This window comes from Anopheles marshallii, chromosome 3 (assembly GCF_943734725.1).
Source record: "Anopheles marshallii chromosome 3, idAnoMarsDA_429_01, whole genome shotgun sequence".
Classification (NCBI taxonomy): Eukaryota; Metazoa; Arthropoda; class Insecta; order Diptera; family Culicidae; genus Anopheles; species Anopheles marshallii.
Genome location: NC_071327.1, coordinates 16,959,307 through 16,984,864, shown reverse-complemented (window position 1 = coordinate 16,984,864; position 25,558 = coordinate 16,959,307). Strand labels below are relative to the sequence as shown.

General features: G+C 44.3%; 1 protein-coding gene across 2 annotated transcripts; it reads right to left on the bottom strand.

Annotated features, from left to right (window-relative positions):
- Positions 1 to 848: 848 nt before the first annotated feature.
- Positions 849 to 16,894, bottom strand: LOC128715445 (potassium voltage-gated channel protein Shaw-like). 2 transcript variants are annotated; one of them, XM_053810342.1, is made up of 7 exons: positions 16,683 to 16,894; positions 12,334 to 12,451; positions 8,788 to 8,982; positions 7,018 to 7,236; positions 5,506 to 6,124; positions 5,194 to 5,337; positions 849 to 877 (listed from the first exon to the last, which is right to left on the bottom strand). In XM_053810342.1, exons 1-7 carry the CDS (start codon positions 16,892 to 16,894, stop codon positions 849 to 851), a joined length of 1,536 nt encoding a protein of 511 aa, XP_053666317.1. The 2 variants fall into 2 exon arrangements, with proteins under 2 accessions (XP_053666317.1, XP_053666319.1); XM_053810344.1 differs by having other exon boundaries at positions 5,521 to 6,124.
- Positions 16,895 to 25,558: the final 8,664 nt, after the last annotated feature.

The window sequence follows — 25,558 nt, the reverse complement described above, 5'->3', positions numbered from 1 at the left end:
CGGGTACCCTCTGGTCCAACGCAACGCCAAAAAAAAAACCTTCAAAAGAATCACTCCCCACAAAGAGGGAGGGAACATGAATTTAAAAAAGGGAAAAACTTTTCCACTTCCCGGTCTGTTTTTCCGCTGTGGCTCACATACGCACGCACGCGGAGAGATGTTCTGTCGATCCATCATTTCAACACGACCGGACGAGGAAGGTTACCGGCTTTTTAAACGATTTAGAACTTCCCGAGTGCCGTTCTGTTCTGTCCCGTTTTCTCCCGTCGAAGCACGGACAACTTAGTAAGACAAAGTTAGTGGGCTTTTCCTTGTTCCTAGGCGGGCATCTTGCCCCGTGCCCGAAGGATGTGAAGTTTACCGTCTTTGTAGCGGGAAAGTTTTCCACTCCAAACGCTCCCTACAGTGCTGGTTGGATCAGAAGAATCCGCCCCAGGGCAGTGAAAGATCAAAGACCAAGGGTCAAGCTTTACTGGGGGATTTTTCTTTTTTTCCCCCTCTTTTGTGGATACGGGTAAAATGGGAAACCGATCCGTTGATGGTGATCCGAACTGATGTGTGTGCGTGTGTTATCGAATTCATCGTTGATAATTAAATGAAATGTTCCTGGGGATACTGAGGGATGCACAATCCGTTTACTTCCAGGGCCGTGCATTGATTGTGGCGAAACCCGAACCCTTCCATGGTATTTGTCCTCGCAGTTTGGTAAGCCGCTCATGCTGGGTTGGAATAGAAGAGCCTTGAAGACGGGCATGGTGCTGCTGTTGCCGTTCGACAGTTTGAAATGTGGTCGTTCCGTGTAGCCTTTCCCATGTCTCAGTGTAACGTTGCCGACCCTCGGTTGGGTTTTAAACGTTACCCACCGGTTCTTTTGTTTCTGAAAAAAGAATGGAAACCAGAACAGAGAAAGAGCGATCAGAAACGGGACGTTGGAAACTTCACCCATAACAACTGACGCAACAATGATCGATCGTCGCACCGGAGGGTGAAGCAGTGAGGTTGAGTGGTGGTAATAGTAAATTGCAGTTAATGGGATTGTGAGGACAAAGTGGAGCGAAGCCGGCACTTTCATGGTGTAGCGAATCGGAGTCCCGGTCGACTCAGCCGACCGGCGATTGACGGGCTGGAAATTGTATTGATTTACGAAATAGAGTCGAGAGTTTGTTAAGCGTTGCAATTTACAAGCGACAGTTTTGAAACTGTATCATGTTGATCGATTGTTGGGTGTAAGTTGTACCTTCCGGATGTAAGTCAGAATGAACTTACATGCTCCGGGGAAGACATTTTCATAAAACCTTCGGGTTTTTAATCGGTCTGCGTTTTATGCTGCAAAGGATGTGAGTAATTTAATGAAATGTTCCACCTTTTAATGCCCCACGATGGTCCGTTTCTCCAGCGACCATATCACACAGGCGCACGGTACGTTAAAGCGTTTTATACGCGCCAAATGTCATTTGGAAAAGGTTTCCTTCGTTTTGCGAGCCAAATGTTATCCCTTCTCCCGCACCATCGGGGCCGCCCGAAACTCGATAAAACATTGTGTGCCTTTGGGGATTTACTGCAGATCCAACCGACTCCGATGTCCGGTGTAGACGACAGGCCATAAAAATGACGTCCTACATGGAGTCCGTGTCGCCAACACACACGCCCGTAACGTGTAGTGGTCTGTATTATAATGATAACATTTCCGGGATCGGATGCGAACCAAGACATTTTTATGCCTTTCTCGTGGAGTAGTGAAGAGTCGTGCTTAGGTTCGATGTTTTGTTTTTTTTTATGGGTTTGGGAAGAAGCATTATTTTCATGAAAGTTACAGAAATCCTACCGATGGACATGTTGTATGGTGTTGCACCCATCCCCATTAGCTATCATCATAGGCATACGGGCAGCCGATGGGAAAATTGTCCAGAAGGAAATCTCCTTCTGTAAAAAAAAAAATGGGACCAACCAGCACACACGGCACTGACTGTGCCTTTCTTGCTGCTATTTCGGTCCCTTCTTGCACAGTTTATGGTTTTAATCATCTACTTCTTGCCTTCGTGTTTGACACACTCACACAATATTTCACGTGGCCACGATAGTTTCACTGAAGTCTCAGGATGGGGATTGCTACCTCGAAGGGATGCTCTGAAGCAGCATGAAAAAAAAAATTGGAGTGAGTCCGTTTACGGCAAATGGGACAGTTTTATGAAGCGGCTAAAAGTTTCTACAAGTGTTTAATGGTTTCGTTCATTTTTTGGACCGGTTTTGGAGGGTTGGGTTTGCTTCTCCGTTTCCTGTTTTTTTTGTATACCCACACGAAAGCTCGTTTTTCTCATTAGAGTGACGGCGGGATATGGGATTTCATAAAGTGTCCGTTTTATGGATCGTATGTTGGTGCTGTGAGGACTGAGATTTGGCGCCGTTTTTGCCGGTCATGGAATTGGAGATTTAGTACAACGACACAAAGAACCCGATATTTTTCGTTGCTCATAATAGTTGTCACTAGGACAAAAAGGATCACTTAATTAGAGCAGCCAAGTAGTTCATGTTACGGTGCCGTAAAATGTAAAATCTATCTCATGTCACAGCACAGTGGTCCGCTTTTCTATTTCCACAAAATCAATGCCAATAGCACAATCATATCACGTGGCTTGATTAATGCCAAGCTCAGCGAAACCATCAACTGAATGGAACATTATTTGAATACACTCCGGCGAACGTTTATTCGAAATTATACCCATTATCATAACCGTTCGCACCAATGTAAACCACCCTGGTAGGGCGTTCACAACACCGAAAACTAACGGACGTGATGTTTCCGTTCGCGTGGTCTTCCAAAGACAATAACGAAAGAACACTATACCTCCTAATGTTTGTCATTCAAATCCCTTCGGATGTCAATGTCACCGTGTAGGTATGTCCCGTACCGTTACCACATGCGATCAAAAGTTGAGGCGAAACACCGACAATCGACATTCCGGGCAGATGAAGGAGGAAGAGGCAAAGACGTTCCAAAAATTCGATCAAGTTGTCCTGCTAACTGATCCTTCCGTCTTTAGTCCACTTTCTGTCGTGCCATTCGACGGTATTTGAGCTGCTTGACTTGTCAGTTTCCGTATGGTTCCGAGTATTGTCTTCACTAGAACAACGACATTGCGGCAACCACTCCTCCGTCTTTGGCAGCTCGTCTGATCCGGATCGAATTTCCAACGACACCACGGAACAATTCCAACATTCTCTTTTTCCACACTCGAATACCAAATGTTCTCCAAAACCAAATGCTTCGACGTTTAATGTCTTCTACCGAGTGGGTGGGTGTCAAGCTCCGGGGGGATGGGCTTCGCTACTGTTCTTCGCCACAGCGCTCCGGGTAGATACAACTGATCCAACGGAAAGTCATTGCTGCCACTGATCCTGAGATCCGGGCGAAGGTCTTTGATGCAAATCGAAAACAAACAGTCTGCATAAATTATGCTAATTCAACCCCACACTCCGCCCAACAGTCCGACCGGCTGGACGGGCAGGTTTTGTCAACAGAGTGTCCCGGTCAGGGAGAAGACATTCTAATGGACCAAACGACGTTCAGCTTCGATCGGCGACCGTCCTCGAATGCAACAGATATTTCGACAGTATCAACGGTTGAGTGTGACGGGGAACGTGTTTGTTTGCCGCAATGGTTGCGAAATTTGACGCTTTTGCAATCTTTTGCTCGGTTTCACCGTATTGATTGGTAGGTAACGATTGTTTCCCAATCGCAATCCGATCAATACGGACACGATTCGCTACACCTTCTGTGGGCTGGGAACAGGAAATGGCCGGGGAATGAACAGGGTGATTAGATACGGGATATAACAGCTAGGTTTGCATAGTACTGTGGAAAAAAAAATTAAGCAACATACCGGACAGGACAGCGAAAGCTCTACTACACATCTAAAGCTACATTCTAGTCAGCACGAAGCAGCACATTCACACACGGAACCGATTCCGATTCCGAAATCCGGTTACCTTCTACAAAACAACAACCGCAGCACTTTTGTTTCACCCGGTTCGGACACGCGCGTCGGTCGCTGGTGCGTTACGCCGCTTGTTGGCAAAGTTTTCTTCCACCCGTGCTTTATTCCTTCCTGTACCTGTCGTGCCGTATCGATCCGTACGGTTTTGCCGGTTGGAATCCAATTTCCGGTAATTTTGTGCCCTTCCGATTATATTGCACCGTGCTGCGACTGCTGCTGCTGCTGTTCCTGGCGATCCGAAGTATCCACCACCGCGTTTGGAACGATCTGATGAGATTCGACGAAGGTAACAACCTGCCAGCTTTCGATGATGAGTTCCACGCACGCCGCGTAACCCAGGGTCAACTACTACATCGTGCCGGTATGATGGGTTGGGAATGTCGTTTGATTGGATTTTTGGACGTGGAATTGATCCACAGTGCGGATTGACAAGCTCATCTCGTACCCATTTGTGGGCATTCGCCGAAAGACCTTCTGACATTCGGGAACTCGTTTCTGCTGACGTTCTCTAGGTAGTAGCGTTGTAACCGAGTGGCGCACCTTCGAACAGCGCAATACACACAGTAATGGATAGGGTTTGGTTTGTTTGGTACACATAGCCACACGCACACATACATACAGTCCGCAAATATTACATGGCAAATCATTACGGTGAGTGATGCGAATGCACCAGATGGTTAGAAAGAGCAAGATTTACTGTACGAAAGCATTACTCCAAACGAACTTTCTTTTTGGAGTTATTAGAACTGAAGAAGAACTGAAAATCATGGTGAAAATGTAATGTTCATCCCAATCTTTCTACGTTCCACTTTGGGCTGCCATTTCCTTTTTTTTATGGCGCACAGTGACCAATTGCACCCATACACTGCGCTAGGCTTTGGAGAGATAGTAAGCGACAAGAATAAATCTGCAATCACATCATGCTGCGGGAAGGAGAAGAAATAGATAGGTATGAGAAAAAAGAAACAAAGAGACAGATAGAGTGTGTTGGAAGTGTTCCAAATGGAGGGCAGCAGCATAGAGCGGTACGTGTGGGAAAACTATGCAATCGTTACATTAATCGACACATTCCCCCAGCAGGATGCTACTTCGAAAGCGTTTGGCTCAAGTTACGAGAAGTGGCTACGGTGAGTTAGTGAAGGTATCAAACGACATCGAACGTCTATTGTAAAGAAGGAACAGAGCAAAAGCCACTTACCCATCTTGGGCAGTATAACGTCCTTCGTTATGGTTCGATTGGCGTTCATCCGCCGGATCGCTTGGTCCATGCTGCCCGTGCTTGGTGCGTTGGAGGAAGGAAGCTTACCGGAACCGGTGTTACAGACACCTGGGCCCGCTTGACCTGAAACAGATTGTGAAGTCGACGAAAACAGGTTAGAAGCGCACGGGACTATGCATCGGGTGATGGGTCCCCAATTTCTAGTGAAGCAGCATCAAGAAAGGTATCTCTGGACATAGTCTGGGGTGTGTGCGGATGGCCGAAGAGCGCTGTGCGATTGGTTGTACGTACTTGTGTTGCAATTACCTGGCAGCCGGGGTGGCCTCGACAGCTCCACCGGACAGACGCGCCGCCTTCGCTTCGGCAACTTCGCTCGAGCCTGCGTGTGCGAGTAGTACATCGTGAAGTTGCTAACGATGACGGGCACGGGCAGGGCGATCGTCAGCACACCGGCCAGCGCACACAGCGCACCGACGAACATACCGATGTACGTCTTGGGCGTCATATCGCCGTACCCGACGGTGGTCATCGTGACCAGGGCCCACCACAGCCCGAGCGGGATGCTGTTGAAGTCGTTGTGCGGATTGATCTGGATCCGTTCGGCGTAGTACACGAGGCTGGCGAATATCACGATGCCAAGCACGAGGAAAAACACCAGCAGCGTGAGCTCCTTCGCCGACGCCCGGAAGGTTTGGATCAGAATCTTCAGTCCGGACGAGTGGCGCGTCAGCTTGAACAACCGCATGATACGGATGATGGAGAAGAACTCGAGGATGTCCGCGTTCTCGAGGTGTGATGCGAACCGCTGCAGTATCAGATCAATGAAGAAACTGAGTGTCGCGATGTAGTCGATGATATTTACAGATGACGTAATGAACCTTAGCTTACTTGGCGACGATATAAAGCGTACCTGTGACGGGGTAGAGACCGAAACAATTAGTTGTTTGAAAACAGACAAAGAATTTATTTTAATTCATTATAGAGGCTTTGGACCTTCTGGCTGACATTCGCCTCAATCAGTCAAAGATTGATTATAAAGATTGAACCAAAACAGATAACGAGCACCACTCAAGTACAGTCGTCAAAAAACGAAGAAGCATATTTCAATATAGTCTAATGTAGGGATTAAAATCCAGAATATATTAGAGTATCCTTTTCAGTTTTCTCTTAGTTCAACTACCTCTCAAGACTGTTCAGGATTGTTTTAGGACATCAAACTGACGCTTATTATAGGACAGACGGTCCCTGTAGTAAAAAGTATGACTGAACTTTTTTCAATGTTAACTAATCTTTGAAGAGTGGAGACACTAACCGGAGCCCAAATAACGAAGGCATATGCAATTAATCTAGTAGTACCACAGGGCCTTTAGACAGAGAGGGCCACGAACATCCGCTGATGGATATGAAGAGCTTTGTACGCTTGAACCGCTACAATTTTAATGTGCACTATGAATGATAATGATTCGTCCAACCATACACCGAGGTTGGAAACCCTCGTTGTTGGCGAGAACTGAGTAGTGAATAGGTTGGTTGTATTTTTTATATTTTTTATATTTTTCATTATACGCCGTGAAATTCGTTTTAAATATTTTTAAATCAGTTTAATTCTTGAAGGCATGTATTAGCAGTCCTCATGCAAAGGCTACACTGTTTAAATTGTTAAGTTAATAAATAAAAAATGGTTTGGCTGTAAAAGTAAATAAGAATAGTTTCCAAAAACCTCTTTGGACCTTTGATATTGGAATAAACTTAAACCCTTCGCGATCACATGTAATACAACTGTAAAGCAAGAGAAGAATTTACCATTATTTCGAACGTAAACCATGCGTTACACACACATTCGATGTAGAAGAACGCAATGTGCGCGTTCGTTTGCGTTTTGTCCAGCACCCAGGACGTGTTCTGGTTCGCCGTCTTGACCGTGATGTTGCGTATGTAGGGGACGCGCATGTCCGGGTGGGTTTTCAGGCAGAATGATATGATCGACACGCAGATGAAAAACACTGATATGATACCGATTATCTGCAAAAAAAAAGATCAAAAAAATAGAAAAATCAAAGAGCAAACGAGTGATCAGTGAGTCAGTTGGGGGAATATCAACCGTAGCGGCATAATCTTAAACTTCTTTCCAATTATAATAATCATAAGCAGTTACTGGCCGTTTGACCACCGTAACCGTAATCAATCTCCTCGAGGGTTTGGTTGGTCGCGAACGAAAGCGATTCCTTAATTTGCATTTAACCATAAAACACATTCATTCTCTGTTTCAGCTTGACCTCGTCGTGGATCGTTGGGACGTCGCACGCTGCGGGTCATCCAGAAGGACGATCGAAGATATCGCTTGCACCAGACAGGCAAACAGAGTTTAAACGAAACACGAATCAGTTCCACAACAGAACAAGAATATTGCTCCGGGCCTTGTTTGCAATCTATTTCAACTGACCAACGACCGGGTCGGGTGGGTTTCATCATCACCAGTAGTCATTCCTATGCCAAAGCCAACAACCACCCGCTCCTTGATTGGCTTTTGCTCCCAAGCCGAAATGAATGCACCAACAAACCTATAAATCACATCGGAATTACTTGGCCTTCATAAACCGAAACGACCCAAGGACGTTTTGTGGTTTTGCAATATCAACGCAAAAAAAAGGGATGCAATACGTAATCGTCACATCGGTTTGCGTCCGCCCGGGTTGCTCAAAATGGCCCCGAGCATCAGCCGGGGTGTGCATCATTGATTGGCCGCGTACACGAAGGGCACGAAGGAAAACCCAATCGACTGGTTGATTGACAGATTTGTTTACTGAAGACCTTTCCCACCGTCCGGCCTTACCAGCCGCACCACTATCGTCGGTGTCTGACCGATCGCCAGATTTGTGCGTGGTGTTCGTTATGTTCGAAGGCAACATCATTTTCTCACCCTATCGGGCATCAAGAAAATGCAAAACAAGAAAAATGAATACCAAACACACTCGTCACCCAGGCAAAAATGAACACCGTGGCACAAAAGCCTTTGGGGGGAGGAAAAACCAAATGGACCCACCCGGCACGGTGCCTGCTGCCCAGTGGTAAAAGTTTTTCAAATGGGTGGGGTCGAGTTTTTCACTCGATGGAAAAGTTATAAATTACAGATTCAGTGAGATGTTTTCTTATGCAGCTTTGTTTTTTTTTGTTGGCTCTGTTTGCGCACTCTTCCAACAGCTTAACGTAACGTTTTGCCGAAGCGTTTTCAATGCCCGGGGAGTGAGATGTTTAATGAAGTTGAATTAGTTTATTGACGCATCGGGGGCTGAGTTGAGATTGGATTATTAATGAATGGAGAGAGAGAGAGAGAGGGAGCCCGTGAGGGCAAAACTTCTTTCACTCGATAGCGTAAAAGTAATAGTTTCGATCATGGTAAATGATGTTAAGAAAATGGCTTTTTCCCTCCCATCCGTTGGATGCTATGCTGTTTGGCTTTAAGTAAAAGTTTGTCTGAATATGATCGATTTATCACACAACCGCTCGCTTCCAGCATTAGTCTCCTGGTACCGGACATTTAAATGAAAGATGCATGATGCGGGTCGAACTTACCTTGGCAGCGTTGGAACTGTACGGCTCGTCGAACAGTGACCAGATCTGTGGCTTCAGGTGCTGCCACCAGCTCACCTTGCCCTTATTGTAAGCGTCTTCGAAACCGAACTTTTTCGCGACCTCCTCGTCGGTCGGTTTTTCCGTATCTAAATCTAATCTATCTAAAACAGCCAACGTTTCTTGTGTGTTCCGATGCTGTTTGTGTGTGTGTGTGTGCGGGAAGGAAGAAGAAAAAACACAGAGAGAAAAACAGTGAATTGGGAACGAATTTTCCATGTCGACGGTGCTATAGATAGGGGGCGCATATAATTTTATTGATGGCATTTTAATAGGAAAACCTATGCGGTAACCTGTGGGAAATGGACGTCCGCGAAGGTGTGGGGCTTAGGAATGAATGATAAGAATTAATGATCATCGGTGGTTTTTGCTTTCAACTCAATCCAATCGAATATTCACAACCAACCAGCAATCGAAACCAGGCTCCCAATCCCATCCGGATTGGAGATGATTTGTTTCGTTTTATGTAACCGATAACGGGGTTGAAGATTGGGAGACCAACGGGGGGGACCCTTACCAAAAATGCTCATTAATCATACGGCCGTTGAAGAACTTGAACTTCCGTGGCCGGGGTGGTTGAAATGTTTATCAACGAAGCTCGAATTTAAATGTCCCATTTCACCTTTCCAAGTGCTCCCCTTCATCAAGCCCGTTCGGTTGTTTATCGCTAAAGGTCGATGCCACAACCAGCTCAAAGGACGTGAAAAACTAATCAATGGAACCACAATGGTGCCCGACATAAAAGATTCCCCTTTTCTTAAATTCCCCCCAGGTTTATGATAACCCGGAACTTTTGTATAGCCTCGAAACGAAAGGATTTGGACGAAAGTTCTACTAAATCCCACTCTGATTCGGGAGTTTCCCGTTCTGGATGGGCCATTTTGCCGTTCGTAAATCAAACGGATTGTTAAGGATAAGCGAGATAAGCGAGGGGGGCGCGGGCGAGTGAGCGAAAGAATGGGGTAAGGGAAGAAAATAGAATGCAAAAGTAAACACAATCGGGCGCAATTCATTAATCATTTTTGGAAACAAACTTCCGAGTCTTTCATGTTTGCCGTGCAGAGGATGGAGACGCCTGGTTGGCTTCAAGCGCAGGGGTTTTAGGGGAGGATTTGTTTGTTGTTTGTCTTTTTTTTTTTTTTGTTTCGTCTGTCCCAGGGATTTGGTGATAAAGCTCATTTCAAGGTCACCGGTGAAAGGAATAAGCAAATTAATGCAGCAATGGTGGAAATTTACTTGTTTCGTGTCAATTTTACATCCCAACAAGACTCAATCCGCATCGAAACTGTTACTGAACAGAATTGTTAAAGGAACACAATTGAATTTATGGCCCTTTTGGAGGACACATTGAAGGTAGACCACCCGCTGTCGTTCATAAATATTGTAATATTACTGTCGAACGCCGATAGCTTGATAAGAGAGCCGATATTCCTTTTGTGTGTCGCACATAAGCAGACGCAACGGAACACCCACAAACCCTTGTTCGGCGCGAAAATGGCCATCATTATTAGATTAGAGTGACACCTTCAAGGTCCCGTCGGTGTCCATTACCGGTACACGCATAAACCCGACGTCTGCATTACAACATTGGCATCTCAGAAGAAAAAAAAAATCTCCCATAGACCACGGAGCTTATCTTTCGCTTTCAGCACCAACAATCCTTTTCGCTCGATAACGGCATGGCTTCTTTTCACACGCTTGTTGTTGTCGTCGCCTTTTTCTTTGTGTGTGTTTGCAGTTTTGTATCATTTTGTTCACCTCGGGTACACACTGCCGCAACCAACGACGGTACTTAACAAAAGGGCGTGCGTTGAAAGTCGTCAAAAACCAGTACACGGCTAGTATCTGAAATGGCAACCGGGAAACAACCCCGGACGCGGGACAGTGAGCTCTTGTCAGCTTCGGTCGCTACGAAAAACGCTTCCCAAGCCCACGAGGAGGGCCAAAAAGTGAAAGTCAACCCGATGACAGCGGCATGACATTGCGAAACATTTTTCGACGCAAGGACAGTTTAATGCCGGCACGCAATCCACCCCATCGGTCGGTGGAAACAGGGGGAAAGCTCCATTCCGCTCGGGTGTCTTTCGACACTACGGGCGAAAAAGGGGTGTTTCAGTTCCTTGGAAGACTGTTCACTCACTCACCAGGTTTCAGTACAGCGATGAGTGGTTTCCGGTTCGACTTAGGTAAGGGCTGGTTAAGCAAAAGAAAACAAAGAACCACACAAAAGCTGCGGGAAAGCTGCAGCTCACTACAAAAGGAGCAAACGAGAACTGCCGATAAAAATCATCTTCCGTACGGCTTTTTTTTTCATAAAGTGATTTGGATTTTCGTTTCGTTAAATGGACGGTTTGATGGTTTACCGATGCCACCCATCCCGGGGAGAGCTTAATGTTATTTTGTTGGGGTGGATTTTTTTTTTGGTGGTTGTCTCACGCTTTTCTTTACTGTCAAATGTCATTTTATGCTTTTCGCTTGGTGGGTAGGTTGATGTGGATGTGTTTTACGTTTTTCATACGCTAAAAGAATTACAATGAGGTTTCGTGTGAGTGTTTTCGGTGCGAGTGGTTGTTCTGTTTCGAAACAGCGAATAAAAAGGGAAATAGTGTTTCAGTTACAGTTGGTGCTGCAAAATTGTGTCTCCAACGCTTGAAGCTTTGACTCTTCCGTAGGTCTCTTGATCAATTTTTACCATGTATCAATTTTTGTGTACCGGAATCTAATACTGTATAAAGGTACTTTATATGATAATTTAAGGTTAAAACTGGTAGGGTTAAATAAATTTAAACAAATTAAAGCAAAGAGCCTTTAAAATCAAGGATCTATTTCAGTCTCAAACTTAAGTCGAAAGGGTAGACAAACAGTGAAGGCTACCATTCTTAAGTTGAATCTGATCAGAAAGCACAAAATGTTCAAAATTTAAAATATTCAAATTTATTAATTTTCGTTAAAATTTTGCACATCATCTACTCTTACATTGAAAATTACACCAACACAATATAATTTAGTAAATGATTTATTAGCTAACTAGTCAATTGACTAATTAATTGACAGGTAGTTAATGAAAAAAAAAAAAATTAGAAAAATTGTAAGATTTATATATTTTTAATAAAAATAATTAACGAATAACGTTGAACTATCTTTTGCTATAGATTTTAAATTTCCGGTGTAACCTTTATTGACACAATAGGCCTTAATCGAGGATGGCTTAAACAACGCTTAAAATTTGAAACGCTTCTAATCACTAATAGAAGACATTTAAAAGTGCTTCATTAGTATGACTTAATGAATATATGTATGAAAAAAATTAAAAATACAACACAAAAGCGCTAAATAAACTGAAGAATAGAAAAGAAATACAAACTCCAAGTGCAATAATACAGCTGTTTACTTTTCATCAACGCAGAGAAAATTTTAATTACATTTAAGATGCTTTGTAAAATATAATTCCATCAGCAAACATCGCGCCTGCTCTAAATCAACACTCACCTGTGTGTACGTCATCCAACAGCATGGCTCTACCTGATTGGAGTCAAGTCCCCAGAAGGAAAGTTCTTCCTCGAACAGCGGCCCGCAGACATCCGTCGGATAGTGCAGCTTTCCCGTGCTGGAGAAAACAGAGAAAGAGAACACGCTGTTATGAGTAGTTGGCAAACGAGCAGACTATAAACACCGAGCACAGGATGAATGATGGGAAAGTAGCTCGTTCGATGACAAAAAAAAAACATTGCCAAACACACAATGATCACGGGGTGCTTACCGTTTATTTCCCTTCCCATATGGGGCAAAGTAGAGCGGTGAGCGCATGTATTATTACCGTCCCTTGTTTGTGTAACACTTTTTTTCCGTATTTTTTATGTTTTCTTTTCCTCTGAGCACAAAATTCAACATGTGTCTGGGTCACTTGATAGTGGCAAATGGTAGCACACTCGCGTGAGTACCGCTATACATGTTTACCTTATTTTACCAAACTTCTACACCACTAACATAACCGTGTGTAGTAGTAGTAGTAGTAGTAATAGTAGCGTATGGTGTGTTTATGTACGGTGCTGGAATAGGAGTCCCATTGGCCCGTTGCAACAATCAGGGGTAAAGTGAAGCATACGAAAATAATCATGCCTAAAATAACAATAGCGAAGACAATGGAAAACCGACCTAGCAGTGAGTTCCCGCACACACACACACTCACATGTCAAAAGCTGTCCTCCCTGCATGATGATGGTGATTATGATGATCACGATGTTGAGCGTCATTGAATAGCGCATATCTGATCTGAATCTTATTTGACGATAGGTTGGCCCACCAGGGGAAAGCCAACCAGCACTTGACAGTGCCATAATTGTAATGAATGAAGGAAAATTGTTGCGCGGGCAAACAATAACGCGAATCATTTAAAGTAAAGCAAACAACAAATAAAAGAAAAAGTTCATACTTTTCCTGAAATGCGTAACGAAAAAGGGCGAGAAACGAAACGAAACTGTTGCAAACGATCTCAAGTTGGTTGTTAGCTTCATATTTTGAAAACTTTGCTCATTGAGGCGACTTCGTTGCGTTCTTTGCAGCGACGAAGTAGCCCTGGCTCTTAATGAAACTGTTCAACTTAAAAGTGAGCTGAAACGATAGTGAGTTTCTTTTCTTTTGTGATAAGAAGCGAATAAGCAAAAAAAAAAACCATTTGCTGCCTACAAAGCATCAAACAGCAGCGGGAAAAATGGGAGGAAAACAGGAGAACGTGGGAAAACAAATAACAACGCATTGTTAAGCAAGGAAAATTGGCAAACGTGCCGTATCGTGGCGAAATGGGCCGCAGTCATAATGCGCAAGATGTAGTTGTTTGGAGAATGTATGTTTCGGGGAAGAAATTAAGTTTTTCTTACGCAACCTGGTTTGGCGGACAATGGCTAGGAAAATGCGATTGTTTGAGTGTGTTTCGACAAAAAAATGTCAGGAATATTTTATAAGAATGTGATGTGTTGAGTTGAGTTCTTGTGTTGTGTTGTGTTGAGTTGTGTTGAGTCTCAATTTAGTCCAATGTTGTCAAATAAACATTACATTCAATTAATTGAATTTAATTTTTGTTCATAAAATTACATCAAAAATGCCTGGCCTTTTTTCGGACTTAAATTATCATTCATATTGAAATTCCATTTTATTGGTTCGGCCTACTTTTTCGCTCCAATGTTCCATCGGTCTTAATGCTTGCGAAATAAAGCAAAAGCTTCATGCATTTTCATTCAAATGCAAATATGATACGCTCGTCAGTGGCGGTCAATACGTTACGTCACTGCTTTCAGATGCGTTCAATACATTCCCCCTCCCCGCTGAATGTCCCCGTGGTGGTTTGCTTAATGGACCTGCTTGACTTTTTTTTCTTGTGGAAAGCACTCGACTGGAATTTTCAATGAGCTTGTTTTTTTTTATAAAAAAGCAATGACGATTCAGAAGAAAATGTTGACAAAAAATATGCCAAAGCACTTGGGTGGAAAGGGCATGATAGCTGGAATGTGACCACGAAGCATCACATCGGCGTTGCGTGACGACTGTTTGGAATGGCCAAAGCGCCTGCCAGCTAGTCCGGTGGCCGGGTTTGGTTTGGATGAATTAAATCACGTTCGTGTGTAAAATTTATTCTCGTTTTCCGTTCGGTTTCCGCTTACAGAGCCTCGTATGCCAGCCGGCCCTGTATTGATTCGGGAAGGCGGCCTAGCGCAACTTTTCCTGGGATGAAGCCGTCCCACTGCGCTCGATAAACTTTTGCCCTCCAACATGTTTTCTACGACCCCGGTCCGAGGGCCGGGAAAGTGCCCCACGTACAGACGGGTGCGGTTTTGTGCAATCGACAGATGGAAAGCGTGTCACTGCCAGCCACAATGGGTGTTTCATTGCACGGTACTTCTCCTCCAGCAAGCTATGGTCCGATCCCGGTTCTATCACTGGCATTATGCAGTTGGAAGGAAAAACGGTTTAATTAAAAGTTCGCATCGACATTCTTCGGCGGTCGGTTTCTTTAATTACTCACCGGGTTTTTCGAGCACGCCACCGTTAGCGTGGAGCGCGCGTGACACGGAACGGCATTCAAGAAGTTTACACCGGAACCCTTTAAAGGTACGACCGACGGTGCCGACCGGCAGATGTCGGACGCGATTAAGAAGTTTTTCCCCCGTTTCTTTGGGTGCACTTAAGCGGCCGCACAAGGCGTGGAACTTTTGCTGCTTCTTGGGGTTTGAATAAAAGTGCATTAAGAACCCTTGCGAGACGAAATTAAATTGGGTTGCCTGCAGATCACGGGACGGTTGGTATGCACCACTTCCAGGAAGGTTCCGTTCGAGTCATATTTTAATAAAAAAGTTTGTTTTGGCTCCTAATTTTCTATTGCTTCACTATTAGCGATTTGCTGTGGGGCGAGGTTTTGGCTTACAAAACCATAGAAGTTGGTGATAAGTAGGATTTGTAATGGTTGCAGCACGGGTGATAGTTTGAAAGTGGCACCCAGCATAAAGTGTAATAGAACCTTGAAAGTTTAAAAACAAAGCTTTTACTAGGTGAAAAGAGGGTGGCTTTCAGCTTGATTAATATACGGAAAAAGGTGTGAGTTGAATAGTAATTTCAAAGAGCTGAGCTGAACATGAAATACTGGATGTGATGTAACGAAGCACTTTAAAGAAAATGTTGCTCAAAGTGTCTCAACTTTTCGTGAAGGTTTTAATCATGATGCTTGCAAGCTTTTCTATTAATAGCAAAATGCGGTTTCGCTTAAAACAATATCTCACAACCAGCGATCGATAAATGAGCGAAAACTTTGTCGCGAAAAGTTACTACCCGTACCGAAAAACTTTCGCCCATTGTATGCACCATGGCCCAGCTTGGATGCCATACTTTGTGGACGTATGCAGGTCATTGGTACCTCACATTTTCCCCGATGGCTGCCGATGCTTCATTACGCGTCCCAGAACGTCGTGAACGAGTGTACAGATTTCCATCCGCAAAGTTTCCATCTCGCAACACACAATAAACGAGCAACAGTATTTTACAAATTGGCAGCAGCTTGAGGGCAATATTGAATTCGGAATGAAATACTTCCATGCCATGTTTCTCATTTGTATTCCGTCCGGGCAACAGGGAGCCCTTGCGTTTGTTCCGTTTTGGCAGATGAACGAATAGGCAAGCCGGGTATTCAATGGTTGACTTGAGAAAGCCACTTAGATTGGGTCTTATTGAAAAGTTCGGACCGATTTGAACCGAGGTTCCGGTGGTGGTTTTGATGGAGCGAAGGGAATGAAAATTAAGATACAAAAGATGTCAGTTCACTGGAAAGTAGCAAACCGTTGCTTAAGAATGGGGGCGGCCGCGTTGGTACAGGCCGGGAATAAGAAATGTGGCGTAATTTTAAGAAACTTAAGTGGATTTCTGGGTGAATGGGATGAACCATCGAATTAGGGATCTATTCTGTTAAATGTTGAATAAAAATTGTACATTTTTTTCCGATTTGGTGCCGTGACCAGGATGAAGAGGGTTATTTTGGGAATGCTCATCACAACTACAGTAGCTATCGCTACTGGTAAGTACATTATTATTGTTATGACATTCAGTTTCCATCCAAGCAAGATTTCAATCTAGATAAACGGTTCCAATTGCTAATAAATTCAACGGTCTGTCAAACGACCAACGACTATAATGGAGACGCCCAGTGGTTTACTCTGTGCTTGGTGGTCGAATGGCGTTATGTGCATGATAATATTTATTATGATTCAAATTGCACTGCATGCTCATAAAGACGAACCTTTATTGGTGATTTGAAAACCAAAATAGCCCCCAAAAATCCCCCGTGTGGTACCTACCGATAGTAGTTGAGTACTTGCGCAAACACCCCCGGGTGCCGATCGAAGAAGTACTCGTTCAGGACGGGATCATAGTTGCCCAGTGCCTCCGTCAGCCTCGAGAGCCTTGTGGCCGGGATCTTCTTGAGCGTCGCCTTGTACGTCTCGTGCCGTATACCGCCAACGTTCAGAACCACCCGGTTCTCTGAGTCCATGTTATTCATAAGATTCATTTCCCGGGGTTTTGGAGTACCCGCGCGCGTTTGTTTATACTATCCTATCCACCGCTTACGGAAACTGTTTGCTTATCCAGATTGCGATCGTTCTTTGAAGAGTTTTTCGCAAAACTTCGCTGTCCCGGAATGGTGAAACCTTCCGGCAGGGGTGCCCGGTGATGGTGGTGGACGTAGCTAGCGGATTGGCCAGTCCACTTCACCATGCAAATATTGGCGAACGGGGCGCTTGTTGCTTCTGTGGAGGTGCTGCTGGGTTGTGCTCGTTGTGCCCGTCGTTGCGTGGACGTGATTTTATTTCTATCTGCAGCATATTAAGCCCTTGGAAAGCCGTTTGGCGACCGACCTTCGAACCGACGCCGACGCCGTCACGTAAGCATACGGCTGTGGGCCAACGTGCGGTTGCGACGACGTTGCCGTGAAACTGGATCCGTGTGTATCCCTTGGTTCGGTGGTCCTCTGCCCAGCTGTGGTCGTCTTGATTTGCGTGTAGCGACACGATGTTATCACGTTCAAGACGTTTAATGTTTTTTTTTTTCGGGTGTTGTCGCGTTTGTTTTGCTTTCTGTCCCGACCGGTTGTGCTTATTAGCCCGGTCGAGATTATCTTCTTCGCCACCTAATTCCAGGCCCGTGTTGGGGTGTGTTCGGGTGGCGTCTTCATGAATGCGCCGTGTCGTCTATCCGTCCGCAGATAGCGGATGTTGCCCGTCGGATGTCCGAGCGTGGGACATTTAATTTTTCCAGTAATTAATCATCAGCTGCTAAGGCGAGTGTGGCGTGGTAGACGTTCATCCAGCTCGCTTCACTGTCTCATCCTGGGCTTAGCGTAGCGCCAGCGGGCTTCGTAATTGGTAAGCAACGACACATCGTTCACTACGCGTTAGCCGACGATACGGGTGACCTTTAGCGGCGTACAGCGGCACGGCAACGGATCGGATCGTCCTACTTTCATCCTATGGCTGGCACGTGGAAACGCATTGTTGTCCACCACGATGTGCAGCTACGAGAGCAGATACTGTCGCCACAGCTTATACCATGTATTACGACTCAGCATGACGCGCTTGTCACAGGCGTACCCGTCCCCGGTGAATCTGGAAAAGGAAAAAAAAAAAACAAACAGCGGCACATGAGCAGGGTGGAAAAATGATTATGTAGCAGATAAATTTTGCACGCCAGATTAATGCGTCGCAAATGGTGTGGGATTAATGTTTGCGACGAATTGAATTACTGGCCACGCTGCGAGCAGGAAGAACGGACAATGCTGCCTCAAATGCACGGCAGGGTAGTAGCGAATGAAGCAGCCTAACATCAGGATATCAGTTGCATAAATGCATTTAATTTGCAAAAAAAGAAGGTCAGTAGTATAAACACTGTATCGTTTACTCTCAGACACACTGCATCAGAGACACAGAGTGAAGTGAGGTTACTCATTAATTATACCGTAAAACATGAGCCTCAATTAATGCACGGCAAATCGGGTGTGTTGCTCTTTGAGCCCCTTGTGACATTGGGAAAACCAACCGAGTTTTGAGGATAAAATGATTCATTGCCTACAAAAGTGCCCTTTCCAGATAGTTGAATTGAAAATTAAACACAGCATAACCTACACGTGCGCCCCAAAACCGATGCGTGCACTTAATGAGATTAAATAATTGAATGCACCAAATGACCGGCCTTCATTAAGTAATTAATAATCAATGCTTATCGTGTCAACACGTGTCAGGAGCATATGCACTAAAGCGTACGTACGGGGCAAAGAAATGAGTGGAAAAAGCACCTGCTCTTGCGGGCGCTCTGGTTGACCAACTTTCGGCAACAGGCAGTCGGTTGTTTGGCCATAGAAAATCATCGATGCGTGCCGGGACTTAATGGTGAACGTTTATAAACAAATCGAAAGAAAAGAGTTCTTTTTTTCTGCGAAGGTTTTCCCTGAGCGATGGATGTAGTTTACTTTTCAAACGACTGTTGATTTTTCTTTTATTTTAATTATGATTTTAAACGCCCGAAGTTAGGCAAACTAATGTTTTAAAAATGGCAACGTTCTTAACGGGGCGAAGATATACTGTCGTTAGTACTGAAGAGTAGAAATTTTTTAAACAAAATACAATTTCAAATGTTTCTTTTAAGGTTTGTTTATTAGAGATTCTGGTTTTTGGGACTTAAATTAAGTTTTTTAAATATCTAAGTTGCGGGTGATCTACATTTGTCATATGCACCTTCGAATTGATTTTTTTTACATCCCTTTGAGTGAATTTCATTTGTTTCAGCCCTACAAAGTACAATACAGATCCAGCAACGTCACACAGATTGTGTGAAATGGAGATGCAAAATTCCACCGTTTACTTGCGGTTTGGTTTGCAACCCTTCGCTGCACGGTTCTACCTTCACGCCATGAATGTGTCTGCGATATCATAAATGATTCATTTTCCGGCCCTTGTTCCTGATTGTGCGATACATCTAACACTAACTGGAAGCACTGACATACTTTCCGCGATGGATTGAGTTCAGGCGCTTCTTGGGTTTCGTCTTCTGCATACGATTCTCCCAGCCAAGCAGAGCCGTTTTTCATCCCGCCCTGCAAAGCTTCCACGGTCACAGTGCGCAAAGGACTTCCATTCCCCAGAAGTGCTCCGCCTCCACCTAAAAAGCTCGCCGCATTCGACGACATAGAACATGCAGTGCAGTTATTTCTGTTCGTTCATTCTTCGAAAGGACTCTTGGGACGGACTCTTTATAGCTCGAGCTCCAGTGTGAATCCTTTGATCCTTCCGCAGAAGCGAATACGTGGCTTACACACGGTGACTATGATGAACGTGAGCTCGGTTCCAGCTCGAAACGCTCCTGCTGTGTTGTGTCAGCTGCTGAGCGATCTCGAGGCGTGTTAGGACATTAGTGCACCCCACGGGACGGCTCGAAATGAAACTTTGCGCACGCACACACACACACACTGCCATGACAGTGGAAAAAAAAACGAGCCCTTATCGTTCACTACCGGGGGAGTTGATGTTTTTTAGCGAAACGAAACAGTGGGTGGATGAGCTTCCAATGCCACGAAAGATAACATCACTAGCATATCATCACCAACGTTCATTGACTTTTGCCACCTTGTGTGGTTGTGTGTGTGTGTGTGAGTGAGGACTTTTTATATGTTCCTCTATCAGTACCGTTCCAAACGGCCGTGGTACTGTTGTTGTTTTGCATAATTTTCTATTATCATTTCATTATGCGCATGTTTTGCGTTGCCATTACCGCACACCGACCAACCTCGGACATTCCAGCCCGCTCAGACAGTCAGATGTCTCCCGGGACATCGAGCACACGGCCGGCCCGGTGCCATTTGCATGCGAGTGTACGGAGTGTGTTTGTGTGCGTGGTGGTGTTGTTTTCCAAACGCATAACACTCACAATGGAGCAAGATCAGGGATCATGATACAGTGGATGATTGGTTTTCCGCATCGAAGCCAAGGAAGAAGGAAGTTAATTTTCATCTTCCGATGATGTTTTCGAGGCATTGTTTGTTTGAGCGGTGGCCTCGGGAACAAGCGGTATCAATATCCATTGCTGTTGCTGTGGTCATTCCTGACGCCGACTGCCCCCGTTCACTGGCCAGGCCGTGGTGGGATTGATTTCCCGAAATGTTCTAGCCCGGAGCCGGTTATTATTGTTGTAGCGAACGAGTTGATGAAGTCTTCCCCTCTGTCGGATGATACACGGCTACGAACAATGGGTAATCATCATTAGAACTGGTTGTTTTGGGTAAATATGATTTTATTGAATCCCGCTGCATCTCCATTGTGTTGGATTGCGGCAACAGGGCTGTGGCTGTGTGTTGTTGCTGCCATCAAATTCAATAGTTCCATTAGTTTTTAATGAGGCAGTGTAAATAATGGATCAGAGCTCGTTATTGCAAGTCATTTACGAGCAGTGTGGCGCAACTACCAAGCCATTTTAGATGTATTTTGCAGGACAATTCATCGTAATGAGCCGGGTGAATGTCGTTACGATGCATACTGCACAATGGTGGGAATTATTATGATTCATGTATGATTTATCGCCTTTTGATACTGGATGATTGCAAAAATCATGTAATGCGACTGTTCAAACCTAGGTCTTAAGGTATTCTTATGTTTTTTTTTATAAAAAATAAATATTTTTTGTACATAAGAAAGATATTACCGCAAGCTAACTATAGCACATTGCCCGGAAGAAGAAAGCTGCAGTACAACCATGTGTCTACTTTCGAGCATTTTAGCTTCGTTACACACATTTAATCAGAACAAGCGTGCAGATGTCACAGGAATGAAATTCAATCCGAGTAAAACCTCATAAATCCGGCAGCTTACGGATGTATCCATAAATTACATCCTCGAATACAATCTCGCGCGTGGCGTCGATTACAGGTTTATGCAAAGTATGACGCCTGGTGTTGCTGATCGCTTCACGAATTCTACGAGTGTATGTGGCGGGCAAAGTGGGAAATGAAGGCATAAAAAAGGCACAAAGTTTCACTTTCCGGTGAAACTGTAGCTAGAACCAATTCGGAAAGATTACTTCCAGAGCGGATGTAAAGGAATTCTTTTCCAAGCAATTCAATCACATCAAACGACGGGAATATGAGGTGGGAATGCTTTAAACTGCATTAAAGCTTTGCCTTTTCCATCCCGGGTGCGGTTCGATTTCGTTTGATTTACTACCCATTTAGCGACGTGCTCGGCAGGGATCGGAAATTGAACGAAAATAAAGTATCCTTCATTAGTTATATTTTAAGTTTCTTTGACGGAATTCGTTCCATTCTCCTGGTTCGGGTTTGGTGTGGCAGTGAAATGGAAGAAAGGGTTTTAACTTGTGATTTGCAACCGGACGGCCAGTCCTTCGGCATCATCCATCACGTCGCATTGATATTCTGTGCACGAGATTCCGAGAAAAAAAAACAGAATCAAAAACATCCATCGCTTGCTGCAACCAATCAGGAACTGGACTGGAGGGATGTGTTGTTTGCTTTATTTTTCAATTCATTTTTCATCCGATCGGTCAGGCATACTGTTTACCGATCGTGTTGCTTCTTCTCCTCCTTATCATCCTTAACGTTAAGCGAAAATAAAAAGTACTCGATAGGCTCAGCTTTTAGCAAGTGGATTTTATTTTACTGCACCGCGTTCGCTCCTTCCGCGGCACGTACCACGCACCGTACAAAATCGGGATTGAAAAAAAAACATCCGAAAAGTACAGAAGGATCGACGCTCTTTTCGTGCGCACATTCCCGTTTCCTGGTTGCGTTTGCTTGTAGTCAAATATTTACCAGAGAAAAAACGATATCCGATTATTGCTGAGCACTGCACAGCACAAAATGGTGCCCCGGTCCGGTCCAGTTGCTCAGACGTGGCTGATACCGGGTAAGGACTACGGATGCTTCCCACCGTCTAATACACATTCTGTTTTTATGGCAAGAAAATGGCAAATACTTTTGAATTTGGCATTATTCCGCACGACCAGCCAAGAGTGGGTTGCCATTGCAAGGATCATTGGAGAGGGAGAACGCGAAGAGGAGAAAAGAGGCTCAGCATGTCGCTTGTTTCATAATGCTCAATAGGCTTTTTCTTTGTGCCTTTAGGTTTGCGAATAGAAAATGAAGAAAATGATTATCTGCAGGATATAATGGCTTAAAAGGTTTATCCAATCACACCAACACCTGGCTATTGTTTTTCGTTGACTATTTGTTCCTTTTTTAATGGCTGCAAAATAAAGGTTGCCAAGTCGCAATTTAATTTCCGGAAAAATCATGCAAAAACCACAATTGTATGTAAAATAGCAATATAGCGATTGGTTAATAGTAATCACAGAAAAGATTATTTAAATGTTATAAATTTGGAAGTTTTTATAGGATTATTTCCATGAGAATTGAATTAGTGTTTAATTGTAACGCAGAAAAGGCTCCTAAATGTATGCAATCCGTAGGGAAAAAAATGTTACAAAGCGCTGTTATTAGTATTAGATTATCTAAAACCTCCATCCAGCAGTGAGAAAGTTAAAATAAAATGGAAAATGTTACTTCCAAGCTTCTATCTTCATCTAGCGAATATCCTACAGTCACGTAACGATATCATTGCCGAAAATTAATCTTCTTCTCCGAAACCCCAAAACCGGCCGGCGGGATAACGAACACAACAGCCCACCCCGGTCCCGCAAATCCTTACAACCCGCAGACGGAAACATGACGGGCCGGGTTCATAAATCATTAGAATTAAAATTTCACATCAAACGTGAGGCAATAATTTAACGTGCCCTGGGAGTGCCTACGGTGTCTGCGGCATGGTAAGAAACAGCCGCACGCGGGTTGAACGGGAAGTGACGGAAAAGGGACACGAAACTTTCCATTTTGTCACCTAACCAGTACCAACGACCAAACAAACTACCGACCGTGAAAAGAAGGGGCATGATTTTGAGTTTCTATTTTTCACGTTGCTTTCCATATTCGTGCGGCCATGTTTTCCCGTAGCTATGTTACTCGTTGTCTCTGAGTAACAAAAATGTAAAACACATTTTCTACGCGTAGTGTCCTTGGGTTTTTGTTTCTGCTCAACTCAACGAGCTTGTCTCGGAAGCCTTTTTTTGTGCAAGCGGTTCATTATTGTTTGCCGTCCTGCCGGTGCTGCTGGTTGAAGTGATGAAAATTAAATGTTCTGCTAAACTGCTCACTTTGAAACGGACGACAGGCAGCTTGTTAGCTGAGGCGAACGGACAAGGATACAAGTGGCAGTGATTTATGCGAACATCCAACGATGGAAAGTCAAGACAGCGTGACTCCGATTGTGCCATAAAAAAAAAAATCAGCACAAACGAGGAAGCAGTAAGCACTTTTCGCTAGTTCGATTTGCACAAAAACAAAGTCGGGTTCAATTTAGGTCAATTGATAGGGAGAAAAGAAGCTAACCAAAGCCACCGACATATGGAAAACTTAATGTGATTTGGCTCTGCTATAAATTTGCAATAAAATGCACATTAGCAAAAAATAGTTGCCTGCACAACGACACATGAAACTAGCTCCATACGGCAAGCTAATTCCAGCCCGCTTCTGCTTCGTCACGGCTGCTAACATATTCAGCACGAATTAAGCACAAATCTTTCATCAATCTTGCTGAAGCCCTTTTGCGATGTGTACCGCACTTCCCAGTGTAATAGACGATAAAAGCGATAGAGATAAGAGATAAGCGATGGAATTTCCAGCACGAGTAGGACTTCCGTTCGCAGGTGTCTGTCGGTTGTGCATGTACTGGCGATGCTTTACGCACCGCCACGCACAGCACAACCCTGCAGCTTAGGGAAAAGCTTTCGAGCCAATCAATCATGGCCCCGAAACCCCCGTTTGGCACCCGGGCCGGGCTTTGGATTGGTTGGAAGATAAAGAAAATGCCGGAAAAGCTTTCCCTCGCAACGATCATAAAGAGCGGGTGTGTGTGTTGGTGTGCGTTATTTATTGCAGTTTTTTTTGGGGAATAAGTGGTGGTAGCGTTGTGCGTATGTGTATTTCCCTGATTGCGATTATCGTACACCCACGGATTTGACTTCCAGGACAAACTACACAGCGCACCTATAGAGCACACATGCGGGATTTCTGTTCCTGTGGAGTTATTCGGTCGAAATAAAAGTCCTAGAATACCCTAGGCAAACCACGAACGATACCTGAAAGTTGTTCGTAAGGAAATTCTAGGAGACGGGACAAAGTAACCCTACAAACATGTGGTAGCAAGCTGTCACAGCTGCTTCATTGAAGTGGTGAAGAAATATGAATGTTTTATAAGTAGATGGCATAAGCATATGAGTGAGTTTGAGAGCATGGAATCTCTAACTAATATCTCATAAGGGTGAATTTTTCAAACTTACTTAATATATTTCAGGAAATAAAAGAAATAGATTTCATCAGTAATATTCGAAAAAGTGTCAATTCGACATAATAACAATTGTTGTAATATCAATTTTTACTTAATACATAATTATGCAACAACATCAACAAAACCAACCTTCAATGAGAAAGCTGTGAAAAACTTTGAATGAAAAAAAAGAAAAAGCTTAACATGTAACGAAAGCTGATTAAAAAGATTGAGCATAAAGTAATGGAAAAAGCTTGCTGCTACAGTTACGATCCATCTGCTCAGTACACGTGACTCCAGTACCAATAACACTACGCCCCTGTGGTAACTTTCCATTTTCCATGTATCTTTAAACGAGTCAAACGATCTACCGAGAGAAAGGTGAAAATAATATATCCCAACCTCGATCCCTTCCGGTTCATTCCTGTCAGTCCCGTACCATGACTAGCGTACCTCGCTAAGTGATGAACGCGTACGTGCGAGCACTGCCGTATGCACCATACGGAAAAGAGGTCACAAAAAAAGTGGGACAAGTAACATGCCATAAAACAAACATCCTTCTCGGCAGGTTAGTATCCTAGCGGAGGCCTAGGCGAGTGAGCTGATGGCAAACAACAAATAATATATGACACCCAGTACTTTGAAGCTGACCAATCACGGGACACGATCTGCCACATCCTGGCGAGGCGTGACAGTTCCGGCTGCCGGTGGCGTGGAAATCACTAGACCAACCTTCATCCTTTTCCGCCTCGATTGGGCTAGTTGGGCAGTGATTTGTTTTTTTTTGTTTTGCT